The 13,389-nt window shown below is 37.9% G+C and overlaps 1 protein-coding gene and 1 long non-coding RNA gene across 2 annotated transcripts; both read right to left on the bottom strand.

Annotated features, from left to right (window-relative positions):
• Positions 1-1,272: 1,272 nt before the first annotated feature.
• On the bottom strand, positions 1,273-11,248 carry LOC18429280 (epoxide hydrolase 1). The gene is made up of 4 exons (XM_006838566.4): positions 10,858-11,248; positions 10,504-10,686; positions 2,583-2,824; positions 1,273-1,828 (listed from the first exon to the last, which is right to left on the bottom strand). Exons 1-4 carry the CDS (start codon positions 11,146-11,148, stop codon positions 1,579-1,581), a joined length of 966 nt encoding a protein of 321 aa, XP_006838629.3. The 5' UTR covers positions 11,149-11,248; the 3' UTR covers positions 1,273-1,578.
• LOC148782957 (uncharacterized) lies at positions 5,251-6,892 on the bottom strand. Its single transcript, XR_016051655.1, has 2 exons — positions 5,902-6,892; positions 5,251-5,421 (listed from the first exon to the last, which is right to left on the bottom strand). It is a non-coding gene; the product is annotated as an uncharacterized LOC148782957 (long non-coding RNA).
• Positions 11,249-13,389: the final 2,141 nt, after the last annotated feature.

Below are 13,389 nucleotides of genomic sequence, written 5' to 3'. Positions count from 1 at the left end.
TTTCCATTTTGAATCCAAAAAGCACTGACTATGATAAATCCTAGCCCTACAAGCTCTCTCTACATATATCTCTTCCCTTTCTCTCATCCAATGGAAGCATACATTTGCTCTCTCTCCATTGTGTGATTAGGCTCCTTTCTTCATATCCTTTTTTTTAGTTTTGATGATCGCCTCGCACCCGTAGAAGCCTCTAGCTATGGTTTTAAGGCATTTTTTTTAAAAAAAAAAAACATGCTCCATGAAAGTTCCTAGATTTTCCTAAAAAAACTGATAATCTAGGGTTTGGACACTATCTGAGTTAGCCGAAGGTCTTGTAAGCTTTTAGGGTTTTTAAAAGCATAAATTGAGATATATGGGCCATTTTCATTTGGCAATATATAAAGGCAAGCTTTCTATACTTCCCAGCATAAAACTTATATACTTCCCCTTATCCAACCATCCATTTTGAATGGAAGGCTAAAATTGTCCCAATCCCAATGTCACGTTTCTTCACTATTTGATTTTTAATGTTTTTTCTATAAACTATTTTGACACTAAATTTTGGAGATCCAATCCTATATTAAACTCGCACTAACAAAAATATAAAAACAATATTTTCAATAAAATAAAATAATCAAAATACCTTTGAAAGTTTGAAGAGGCATTTTGATCATTATATTTTATCAAAAAATTATTTTTAATATTTTTTATAAGTGCGCCACAATGAAAATATCGCATGTACCAAATTTCGTATTCATACAATTTGTATAAAAAAACTAAAAATAAAATACTTTGAGGCGTCGGATCTAAAATCAAACAGTGAATGGCTCTATTGATCAAAATTGGACGGCCGGATGATAAGAAAAGCATAGATTTTCTATACTGTAGGGGAAATATAGAAACATTTCCCACATATGAACATACTATCATACTAAGCATACCTTAAAAATATAAAACAACAAAACAACATCTCGTTTCTTTGATAAAGTAGGAATCTTGTTAATGAGTTTGAGAATAATTACAAGTAAAATTAATTCAATGAATTTCTCTCAGACCAAAAGGTAGAAATGCATCTTCTCGGTTCATCCGGACGCTATCCACATAGCAAAAACTCGAAACATTTTTCATAGGATATATATATCACAAGGAAGAGTTTTTCTTGACAATATTTTTCAAAAATTCAATCAGCCCCTAAAAAAGAAAGATAAAGACCTCTAGGAAATAGATTTACTTTGGGTTACCTTCCCTGCTACTAGTTGCAAAGGACAAACACGAATAAAAGTCTCAATCATCTCCAGTAATCAAATTCTGATACATATATTCATTAAAATACCATGCAGGCATCAATAGTTAACTCTTAGTGAGACTCAAGAGATGTACTCCAAGGATCAACATAATACACGCAACTCCTCATAAAGAGAGGCCATTAAGTGCATGATATACTTTTATTTCTACAATCCTATAGCTGAAACTCTTATCAGCCAAGAGTTTCAGCCAACCCAGCCGTTCAATGAGAAAAACACACCTGATGGGAAGAAAAAACACAATAAATACAAAGGAAGTGCTTATAGGGCGGGCTTGAACAGTTGTAAGGATGGGTTACAGTGGCGATATGGTTTTGAAAAAGGAAAGGATCTCATCATTCACTTGCTCTGCCTTCTCTTGTTGTATGAAATGGTGCCCATCAATGATGGAAACTTCGAGATTTGGCACTATTTCCTTGAATATGGCACCATTGACATAATCACGCATCCTATAAGCTTCAAAGCCAATGTCTTCATTGCCCGTTATAAACTTTGTGGGCACATTGATTTTGGCCCTTTGCCATGGTGCCGTAAGCTCCCAGTTCCTGCAATAAGTTACTAAATATAATCAACCGGTCCACTTGTTCAATGTGCATGCCATAGAAATGCACAGTGCATATGAACAAATGAATGAATCCCCAGGGATGCATAACTACAAAGTGTGGAGTTTAAACTGTAAACCAGAGTATCCATGGATACGTCATCTGGACTAATGTCTCCATCATTAAATTGAGGAAAATAAAATATCTTTCATAACCATTTTCAAATTATTAACCAAAAGTCATTCAAAGAGATAAAAAAAATGGCTATTTCTGATATTACCATATTATCAATTTAAATTGAAAATTTATCTCTTGAGTCTTTGACAAATATGAGAATCAAGTTGAACCCATTAGCCTTCCCATAGATCACCTTTGAGACTATGCCTTCTGAAAAGGTGTCTTATGTAGATGGAGGGCCTTGAAGGATAATTTTAAGACACAATAAGCAAACAAGACACACATTTCCATCAGGGAAAATGTGTGTGATCCATAACTGGACAGAATTAATGTACAGAGAATACACTCAATTAGATCAAGCAGTGGAAACCAATAAGATGTATGTTTATTTGTTTAACTGTCATCTCAATGGCATTATTAAGCTAATAGTTTTCTCATGCATAAAAAATTTAAATGTCGATGGAGCATAAGATAACTACAAGTATTTAGAACAAAGCAATACTGGAAATCAATTATCAAAAGGCATTTGCCTTTCGCATTCAATAAATTTATGAAGTAATAGCTTGAGTTCTGAACATACAGATCGAATGCTCGATAGTAGTTCAGCGGGCCTGTGAAACCCGATTTCTGGAATTTGGAGGCATAATATTCGAGCTCCTCCTCAGTGATCCATGATGGTAATGACGATGGAACTTCTAAAACGTCAATAATCTCCTTCCCAGGGGGAGCAACCAATAGATCTGACTTGTTGATCAGTAAAAACTTCTTCACTACAGTCAAAGTATCATAGCGGGCAAATGCCTTTTCAGCTCTTCCAGGTTCCTAGAAATAAAAATTTGAGTAGATGCTTAAAGTTAGATATGTCATCTCATCAAATATATATTCAAATGCATTCAGAAAACGAAAATTTGCAACCAAAGCAAAAACTGAGCAAGAGATTCGCTTTTCATAGGCCATATCATCACAAGATAAGAACAACGATAATGCATGGAAATATCCCAAAATTAGTATAGGAAATGTTCAAAAAGGATTGCAAGCTTCCTTTTATCATCATGCCAATTTGTGTTCTAAAAGTTTTTGCAACCATTCACTCAATTGTCTGGCATTTCTCTCACTTGTTTAATAACGCGTTCATGTGTCACATTCTTTGATGATCACCTGAGAATGATTTGGACATCATTTGTGAGAAGCAAATGTGAAGAATCTCATCTGTTCAAAATGCCTCATGCGATGGTCATAAATTATAAGTTTCTAATCCAAAATCTAATATCATCTAAATTTTCAGAACAAGCGATGGAGAATGTAGATGATAAAAACCATGGTTTGGGTAAAAATGAAGGGATTGATAATTTGTTCCCAAATTTAAAAGAATGATATATAGCGAGATATGTGGTTCGGCAACTGCCTACATCGACGGAGCAGCAAACTTCTCTTCCACTAATCAGAAAAATACTATGCAAGCATAGAGAGTACTAGGTTTCAAGCTCTCTTTCACAAGCCCTAAAACAAGATTTTTCTCTCTCTAGAATACCCACTTAAAGGACTACAACAACTCATCTTTCTTTTTTTTGAAATATGTTAAACTCATCTTTTTTCTCCCTCTTTTTTCGTATTAACTTCCTCTCTTTACAACTAACCCTTTATAAAGAGTAAACCCTTCCTAATCATTTTTCTAGTTTTGTTAAGTTTCCTACATGCATTAGGATTTCATACTCTATGAAATAAGAATTTTTATAGGAGTCAAATCAATTAACTCCATGAAACATGGTTTCACGCTAACAGAGAATATGTCACATCAGTTTTTCATCCATAAAATTGTGGTATTGTGCATGAAACTACCTCCCTTATACATCAGACAAATGAACATAACAACCAGCTCCCCCTCTTCATAAACAAAAATGGAAAGGAATGGGCTCTAGTGGGGCATGAGCAAGTGTGGTGAAGTCATCAGTAACAAAATAAAGGAGAAAAAAAGAAGAAGGTGAAGCCCATTTCCAGTTCTAGTTCAAATTGTCTCAAGTACCAGAGTGTGGTGAAGTCATAAGTAAGAAAATAAAGGAGAAAAAAAAAAAGGTGAAGCCTATTTCAAGTTCTAGTTCAAATTGTCTCAAGTTCTGGAGTTTTAGAAGTGATGGTTGTAGAATCCAAAGTGCTTCCACAAAGAAGCCAAAGGACATAGACAATGGGATAATGGAGAGGTTTAGTTTTAAGCTGGTTTTTTTGTTCCCACTCAAATGTTAACTGGGGTCTGGTGGGAGACATCGCATTGTGAATCGCACCCTCACCACCTCACCTTCATCTTTATCCATGACATTCCATTATTAACAAGGGGGGAAGACTTTGATGAGCAAATGTTAATTTCTTGGAAGTTGTCCAAAACTTCAAAGGAGACTTGCATTATAGGTCGATGCATTATGTTGTTCCCCTAATAAGCTTTGAATTAGATATACAATGACCCCAAGATCTTTTTACCAGTATTTTTCTTAGGGTTAAGTAAGATCTTGTTACTATTTAATAATTAGAACAGAAGAAAAGAAAGACAGCCCCAAGATGACAACAGAAAGGCCTCAAGTAAAAGCACTATTAAAAAAATTTAAGAAAAAAATTTAAAAAAATTAGTATTGAGCATTGCAGCGACATTAGCATTAGAGCTTTCAATTCAACAACAAATAGTACTAGAAATTTCAGTGCCCATGTTTATAGATTTCATATTTCATCACAATTCCCTTTTGAAAAGGACAGGCTTGTTCACCCAAAAATGGACTTTCACTTTATCCAAAAAAGAAAAAATAAAGAGAAGATATACAAAGTATACATTAATCCAGCCCAAAAAGTGATACAGTCCTGCTGATGTCATCTCCAACATTAATTCCTATTTTATTATTTTACTGTTCCATGGTTAGTGTTTGATTATTATTCACAGATTACTGTTTGCAAAGGCATTTCTGGATTTTTTTGATATTTAGGGGTGGTGTGGAGGTTTTGAGAACTGTTTGCAATTTATTAATTAGTAGGGGTATTTTGGTATTTTGTTACAATTTAGGGTTAAACTTTGCAAAGAGGTTAGAGAATAGTTTCGCAAATTTTATCATTGCACAGAGAGACTTTTCTCAATTGAAGCATCTTGAGCTTCACTTTTAATGAGTCTATTGAATCTCCATCCCTAATTTTTGTTTAATCTTGTGCAGCAATAGTCCGTGCTACATCAATTGGTAATAAAGCATATAGATTTTTTCCACGCACCACGGTTTCTTTGGAGACAAAAGGATGGTTGCATGAGGGTTGCAAGGAAGAGGCCCTGTGAGAGGAGGTCGCAGTTGACATGCCAGAGTTATACCCAGGATCGTGATTCGTAGGCTGTTCCTCAAAGATTTGACGCACTTACTGCCGAGGTGCGTCAAATCACGCTAGAATTGCACCTACAAAGGGGTGAACAAAAGGATAATAACTTGCATCCCCAGAGTTCTAAACATAAGCCAGATCCAAATTCGAAAGACAATTCAGACTCAGATAAGCTAGGATCACATCGGAAACAGGCAAGAAAACCTATCCTGTTTAAAGATCTGTTGTTTCAGGAGCTGGAAGGCTCTAACAAAGTATTAGGGTTGATGTGCCACATTTTACAGGGAGATTACAACCAGATGACCTCTTTGACTGGCTTGCAAGTGTTGACCAAGTTTTTCAATGGAAGGATATGGAGGAGCATAAAAAATGTACCATTTGTTGCTACTAGATTAAAGAGACCATGTTTTGTTGTGGTGGCAACAAACACAGGTCGATCACACAAGAAAAGTAAAGCAAAAGGCGCGCAGTTGGGAGAAGATGAAGTGGTACTTGGAAGAGAAAATTTCTACCCTCAGATTATATGCAAGATCTTTAACAATGACTGCATCACTTACCAGCAAAAAGATGTCTCAGCACAGGAATATAAGGAAGCCTTCTATCAATTGTTGAGTCGGAATGATATTCAGGAATGGCAAGATATATCAGTGGCAGTGGGTTGCATGTTGCAATACAAGATGAGTTATCTATGCATCAGATTTTTACTTTGGATCAGGCACATTAGCTTGCTTTGAAGCCCAAACCAAATTGCTTGGATATGGGCCCAATCATTTTGCAGATAAGCGGCCAGCCCCTACAAAATCCAAAGGCACACTGGGGCCAAGCTCTAACCACTCCCGTGGTGAGGAAGGAGGGAGGTGAGGAAGGAGGTTGATTTAAGGGCCAAACCCATCAAAGCAAGCCTAACACAGAAAAACAGCCCCAAAACAGCAGTAAACTAGAAACATGCTTCAAGGGTGGCGAGTTGGGACATAGGTCTTATGATTACCCAAAGCACCAAGCTGGTGTACACTTACAAGGGATCATCAGAGGGCAATGAGGAGGAAAACGTACACACTGATGAAGGGATTGAAGTTGATATTAAGGAGGTGAAGAGGACACATAACCCGATGAGGGCGAGTTCTTGGTGATTTGACCTATGCTAGCAGCAGCCGTTGTTAACGAGCCATAACTCGCAATAACATGTTTCGCACAAGATGCAAGGTGCAAGGGAAGATATAAACAAACATTGTTCATAGCAGGAGCTGCAGGAACATGGTATCTGAAGAGATGGTGAACAAATTGAAGTTAAAGAATGAGAAGCACCCCACCCAAACAAGATACAATTGTCCAAACAAGGTAACAAAGTTCTTGTTGATTCTTGTTGCTTGGTATCTTTTTCTATTGGTAAATGGTATGAAGACTCTGTATGGCGTGACGTATTACCAATGGATGTCTATCACTTGTTGTTGGGACGTCCTTAGCAGTACGACTATTACGTGATTCATAATGGCAGGAACAATACGTATTTGTTTTACCAAGGATGGCGTGAATGTAGAATTGTACCTCCTGAGACATGAAGATAAAGAGAGGGTTAAGGTGGAAAAGAGAAGAAGCTCTGTCCATGAATTGTTTTTTGGCTGAAAGTAGTGGAGAAAGGGTTATGTTTGCCTTAATTATGGAGGACAACAATGGTGTTCAGGTAGAGAACGAGGTAGTTTAGCCATTACTAGATGAATTCCAGGATTTGATGCCTAAAGAATTACCCAATGGGTTACCTCCCATGAGAGATATCCAGCACCCCATAGACTTGGCTAGTTTACCAAACCTACCACACCACTGCATGAGTCTCTGCGAGTATGATGAACTCCATAGGCAAATTTATTGGCTATGGGTTCAATACCTGAGAATTTAACTCTTAAGTGCTATCCCAGCACTATTGACTCCCAAGTAAAGGGCACCTGGTGAATGTGTGTGGACAGTATGCCATAAAAAGATCACGATCAAGTACAGATTTCCTATACCCGGCTTAGATAATATGTCAAACATGTCATCAGAATCCAAGGTGTTTTCCAATCGACTTACAAAGTGGGTATCATCAGATCAGGATTAGACAGCGAGGTGAATGGAAAACAATATTCGAGACTCGAGAGGAATTATATGAATGGTTGGTGACGTCTTTTGGCTTGTTTAACGCACTCAATACCTTTTTGTTAGGTAATGGATCGGGTGCTAAACCCATTCATAGGGAAATTTGTTGGATTATATCTCGAAGGCATTTTGATTTACAGCAGTACAATGGAGGAATGTTTGATACAGACTCTTGAAACCTATGGGATGAAAAGCTAGTTATCAGTCTTAAGTAACGAGCATTCTTTATTGACTAATAGTCTTATTTTCTTGGGTTATGTGGTATCTACTGAAACAATTAGAGCGGATCCAATAATGGTTCTTGTGATTGTCGATTGCCCAGCACCAACTTGTACTGGGGAGGTGCGAAGCTTTCACAGCCTAGCTACATTTTATGGTGGTTTATTAAAAATTTCAACAGCTTAGTAGCTCCCATTATAGCGTATGCAAAGGGACAACTTTGATTGGGTAAGATGTAGCCATCGATTGCTTCCTGTTGATTAAAAATAAATAAATTACACAGGCCCCCATCATATCTTTGCTGAATTTTGACAAAGTCCTTCAGGTGGATTGTAAGGTATCCCATGTTGGGATTTAGGTATTTTGAGCAAGAGAGGAGACCTGTTGCTTTCTTTAGTGAGAAGTTAAGCAACTCTAAGTTACGATATTCAGACATATGATTGGAGTTTTATGCGATAGTGCATGCACGTAGGCAATAGAGGCACTATTTAATTCAGCATAAATTTGTATTGTATTCCAATTATGAGGACTTGAGGTTCCCAAGTACTCATAAATGTCCGAAAAGAAGGCATGCCACATGGGTTTCGCACTTGTAAGAACTCACAGATGTGATCAAGCACAAGGTGGGAAGTCAAAAATCGATAACACTGCCTTGAGCAGGAGATCTGTGGTGTTAAGTGTTACGTCAAAATCAAATTGTGGGCTTTGAAACAGTCCCACAAGAAGATGCTGCAGAGCAATATTTTGTTGAAATTGTTAAAATGTACAACAGAGAGATCCAAAAGGTACTAAACATTATGTTTTGCAAGATGGTTTTCTTTTCCTGGGAAATCACCTTTGCATACTAGATGGCTCCTTAATGTTGAAGATACTTTCTGAATTGCACGGTGATGGACTGGAAGGTCACACTGGTATAAACAGTACTTTAGCTTTGGTGAAGGACATGTATTTTTGGCCATGACAGAGAAGAGATGTTGCTAGGTATGTGGAGATATGCTGCATACTCCAGCCTGCAAAATGAATGACTCATAACACGGTTGTACACTCAGTTATCGGTACCACGACACCTTGGGAAATGTGAATATGGAGTTTGAGGTGAGATTGCAATGAACAGCCCGACGAATGGACTCAATCTTCATAGTAGTTTATCAGGACTCGAAGATGGCGAATTTTATAGCTTGCTGAAACATTTTGGATACTACAAAGTCCGCCACTTGTATTTCAAAGATGTTCAGCTTCACGGTGTTTCCAAAAGTATCACTTCAGATCGAGATACACGCTTCATGAGCCACTTTTGGAGGACCTTGAGGCATAAGATGGGGACAAAATTGCAGTTCAGTAGTGCATAACATCCTCAAACGGATGGTCAGACGAGGGCAATTAACTGGAGTTTGGGCAAACTTGTATGTTGTTTGATACGGGGACAACTGGAATAGTGGGATTTGTTCGTCTCAAGTTGAGTTCACATATAAGAGTTCCAGAAATAAAACCACAGAGTGATCAACTCTCGGAAGTAGTTTATAGCAGAATTCCGAAATAGATATTGGATCTAGTGAATTTGCCTGGTACGGAGTGAGTTTGTGATATGCAGAGGCTTAGGCAGAACATATTCGGGACATCCAATCCGAGGTGACAGAAAAGTTGAAGATGAACCCAACACTTTACAAGGAAGTCGACACATGCAGGAAAAATAGTTTTAAAAAGGGAGATTTGGTTATTGTCTATCTAAGGAATGAAAAATTTTCTCTCAGGCAGTACCATAAGCTAAAGTTTAGGCATGTTGGGCCTTGCAGTGTTCTGAAGAGATTGGCAGGGAATTCGTATAATGTGGAGCTTCTGGCAGGTTGATATTTCACCAATACTTAACATTGATGATCTAAATGATTATCATGGTGAAAACGAGGAATTGATGGAGATTGATTGGCAGGACCAATTGCAGAATTTAAGGCCGAGGTGATTGATTATGTGCTTGATACTAGGACTATTATTACGAGCCGTGCATACATGATCTTGTGCACTTGAAAAATAAATATGAAGCTGAAGATTCGTGGATTTTTCAGAGACAGTTTCAAAGGGTAGATCCTGACAGTTTTAAGTATTCACAATCTTCCGGTCATGGATTACCAATCAACGGTTCCCATTTCCAAGGGCATTTATGGGTTTTTCATATTTTTTTAGGGATGGTGTGGAGCTTTCGAGAATTACCAGGAATTTATTAATTAGTAGGGATAGTTTGGTATTTTATTACAAGAAAGTTTGTTAAGATGTTGTGGGGGCAGATTTCCTAACGAGAAACGGATTCTATAAGACCCTCCCCCACTCCTATGTACGACTTTAAGACCCTCTTCCGTACTCATGTGCCAAAGGATACTATTAAATTTTGTGCGGATCTACAGAAAAATCAAGTCTTACACGCTCGAGGTAATTTTTCTAGTTATATGCGTAAGCCAACTTTAATGTTGATTCTGTGAGGTCCTGTGCATTGGTGGGGAGGGTCCTATTTGATCATTACTCTTTCCTAAATTTAATATTTTAGAAAGAAAGAAGTTTCCCTTTTCTTCATTGAAATATGTTGATCTTCACTTTACTAAACCTAAGGAGTTCTCTCTCAGCCTTAATTTCTGTTTAATCGTGTCCATCGATACTCTGTGCTGTATCGAAAGATATATAAAGGCTCCATCTTTTTTTTAACAATTCATCAATCATAACCAAAAGAGAGATTGATAAGCCCTGGGTTCAATCTTTATTCTTTAGTGAAGAACATGGAAAAGGCATGGTATTTGAACAGATCAGAGCAACTGTAATCTCACCTGAAACTGGGTGATGTAGAAGCCATTGCCATAGGCGTGAGTCCATGACTGGACTGGTTTGTAGAGTGGAGAGCGAGGTTGATAGGGGATGCTAAGACTGACGAGAGCCCTCACTCTGTCGGGCCGGAAAAGGCAGAGGTGCCAAGCTATGAACGCACCCCAATCATGCCCAACCACAAAAGCCTGAAAAAAATAATCCTCAGGATCATTCTCCTTGTAAATGATCTCTCTCTCTCTCTCTCTCTCTCTCTCTCTCTCTCTCTCAAGAGCACAGAGGTTGATTCCTAATGAATTTCTCTCTCCTCACTCGGTTTTCCTCTCTCTCCAAAAGGGGAATGGAGAAAGAAATCAAACCTGAGCCTCTCCTAGGGCATCGAGAAGGCCAATAAGGTCCCCAACAATGTGGAAAACCGTGTAAGAGGTGTAGGGCAGAGGCGGGGCTTCGGTGTCGCCATAGCCTCTAAGGTCAGGAGCCACCGCTCTGTACCCATGCCTCGCCATGAACTCCATCTGGTGCCGCCATGAAAACCAGAGCTCAGGAAAGCCATGAAGAAACAGAACCAGTGGCCCACTCCCTTGCTCCGCCACGTGCATCTCTATCCCATTCGTCTTAACGCTCCTGTGCACCACCTCCATCCCCGCCATCTTTCTCTCTCTTCTCTCTCTTCTCTCCCCCTCTCCCTCGCCCTCTCCCTCGCTTGCAACTGAATGTGACAACGTGTTTCTTGCGTTGTGCAATAACTCATCTCTCTCTTGCAACTGAGTGTGACGACGCGTTTGCTTTGTGCAATAATTCATATGGTGTGACAACGTGTTTCGCCCTTTGTGCAATAACTCATCTCTCGGTTGCAACTGAGTGTGACAACGCGTTTCTCGCTTTGTGCAATAATTCATATGGTTTGGGCATACGAGAAGACAAGAAAACCTCATATTCATGGGAAGTGGAGGACATTTTTTCACTCTGGAGGCCAAAGTGAAGCGACTCGTGTAGCCACCCTATGAGAACTTGTATGAGCATTTTATATAGTGAAACATAAACTCTGTGAGAGTTATGGTCCTCGTATAGACCATACCAGGTAAATGTGATTTGTCGATATTCGGATTAAGCTCAACATGCTAAGCCAGGCGAGTTTATTTAGAAAAACCCAAGATACTTGAGCATAGGGATCTTTCGAGAATGGTTTGGTGAGTTAGCCCTGAGGTCGAAGTATGCGTAGATAAGCGCCCAGGGACTGTGTAGCCCTTGCATGTGATGAATAGCCTTTAGAGACATAGCTAAAAAAGTCATCATTATATTATAACATGATATGTACATAGATAACCCTATTGAGATTCACCAATGAGAGTGTAGCGTGTTTGAAATTCATAAACTATAATTGCATCACCTAATATATTAGCTAACTTTAATTGTTCAATCATGAGCCTTTGCAGTAGACTAAGGGGTCACCTAGTCTATTGGCTAACTTGAATGGTCTAGTCATGAGCATTTGCAATAGACTTAGGGTCATGATAACTGCTAGGTCAGTTTGAGAAAGCTAGGTGGATCATGGTCCACAATTGAAGATGGAGTGCTCCTGTATATTGATAAATTCATAGATCTAACGGATCTGATTCCCATCAAAATTAATTCGTTTTAATTAATTTTATGTTATATGATTATTTAGAATGTTTATTTAAATTTTTGTAAATCTTCTGATATTTTATCATTTGGATTTATAAATTAAAATAAATTAATTTTTTAATGTTTTAAATAAAAGATGAGATTTAAAAATTCTAAAATCAAAATAAAATATTTTTTAAAATTATGTGGACCCTCCATAAATATGGGCCCAATTTATCACATGTGGGAATTGGATGGGGCCCACGTATGGCCACCAAAGGGTGGCACGCTCCACCCATAGCGACAAAACTTGATTACCAAGTTTAGGATATAGTTATTCCGTATAGGTTGGTTTTTCTTTTTAGGATAAAGCCAACTTACATCGTAGACTTATATATTTGAAATATTTTGTAAATATTTGAATCAGTATGGCTTGATCCAAGAAATAACAGATATACTAAAATAAAAGTAATAGGTATACTTTTTTTTTATTTAAAGATATGATGGGAATAGATTTAGAAGATTGAGGATAAGACTCTAGGATATCTCTTTGAATCTTGATAGTAGAACAAAAATATGAATGACTCGCATTTCTCATCCCACAATCAGCGGTCAATAAATCCTAAGGTATAGAAAAGAGGCTCTCCCACTTCATAGATCTCTACATGCATATTATCTCTTCTATTTGTAAGGGGATATCTCTCTCTACAAGATTTCTCCATAAGGTGGCACACACCACCCAAGGCTTCAATCTCTCTCTCCAAGGTTTAAGACGGGAACACGACCCAATCAGCATCGTCTCTCTTTTTCTTGCTTCTTGTTGGAACTCCCGAGGTTAGGGTGGTGGTGGTTTTTTATATTGGGTAGTAAAGGAGAGGATTCCCTTGTTAGTAGATTTCTTTTTCTCTCGTTAATTTTTGTCACTCATATCTCTAAAGATCAAGCCAAGGGGCTTGAGTAAAATTAAAGCATTGAGTTCTTAATTAGTTGGTTCTAAGTTGAGATCTATACCAAAGGGCTTGAGTTAAAGACTCAAGCACTGAGGCCTTACATATTTGGTTTGAGATTGAGATATATATGCCTAGATTGAGATTCATATGCCATTGAAATAGTTTTTGCCATAGAAATCATATATCCCGAGTACTATCGAAAAGATGAGACTCGGTGTGGGGTGTACTAAGCCCGATTGAGGTAATATTTTACAATTTTACTTCTTTAAATCTTTATTTATTATTTGCTATTCTCTTCCCATAAAGCAATAAGTATTGTTTTGATTGTTGAATAAA

The sequence above is a fragment of the Amborella trichopoda genome, chromosome 3, assembly GCF_054954075.1.
Source record: "Amborella trichopoda isolate Santa Cruz 75 chromosome 3, AtrichopodaSantaCruz75HAP2 v2.0, whole genome shotgun sequence".
NCBI lineage: Eukaryota > Viridiplantae > Streptophyta > Magnoliopsida > Amborellales > Amborellaceae > Amborella > Amborella trichopoda.
The sequence above is the reverse complement of the archived record's forward strand: the minus strand, read 5'-3'. Positions and strand labels throughout refer to the sequence as shown.

Bases quoted from the DNA above. Each gene is read 5' to 3' on its own strand.
- LOC18429280 (XM_006838566.4), bottom strand. From the start codon at position 11,148: ATGGCGGGGATGGAGGTGGTGCACAGGAGCGTTAAGACGAATGGGATA. The intron at 10,687-10,857 runs GTTTGATTTCTT...TATTTTTTTCAG, and splicing joins ATGCCCTAGGAGAGGCTCAG to GCTTTTGTGGTTGGGCATGA. The intron at 1,829-2,582 runs GTATGTTCAGAA...AACTTATTGCAG, and splicing joins TACTATCGAGCATTCGATCT to GAACTGGGAGCTTACGGCAC.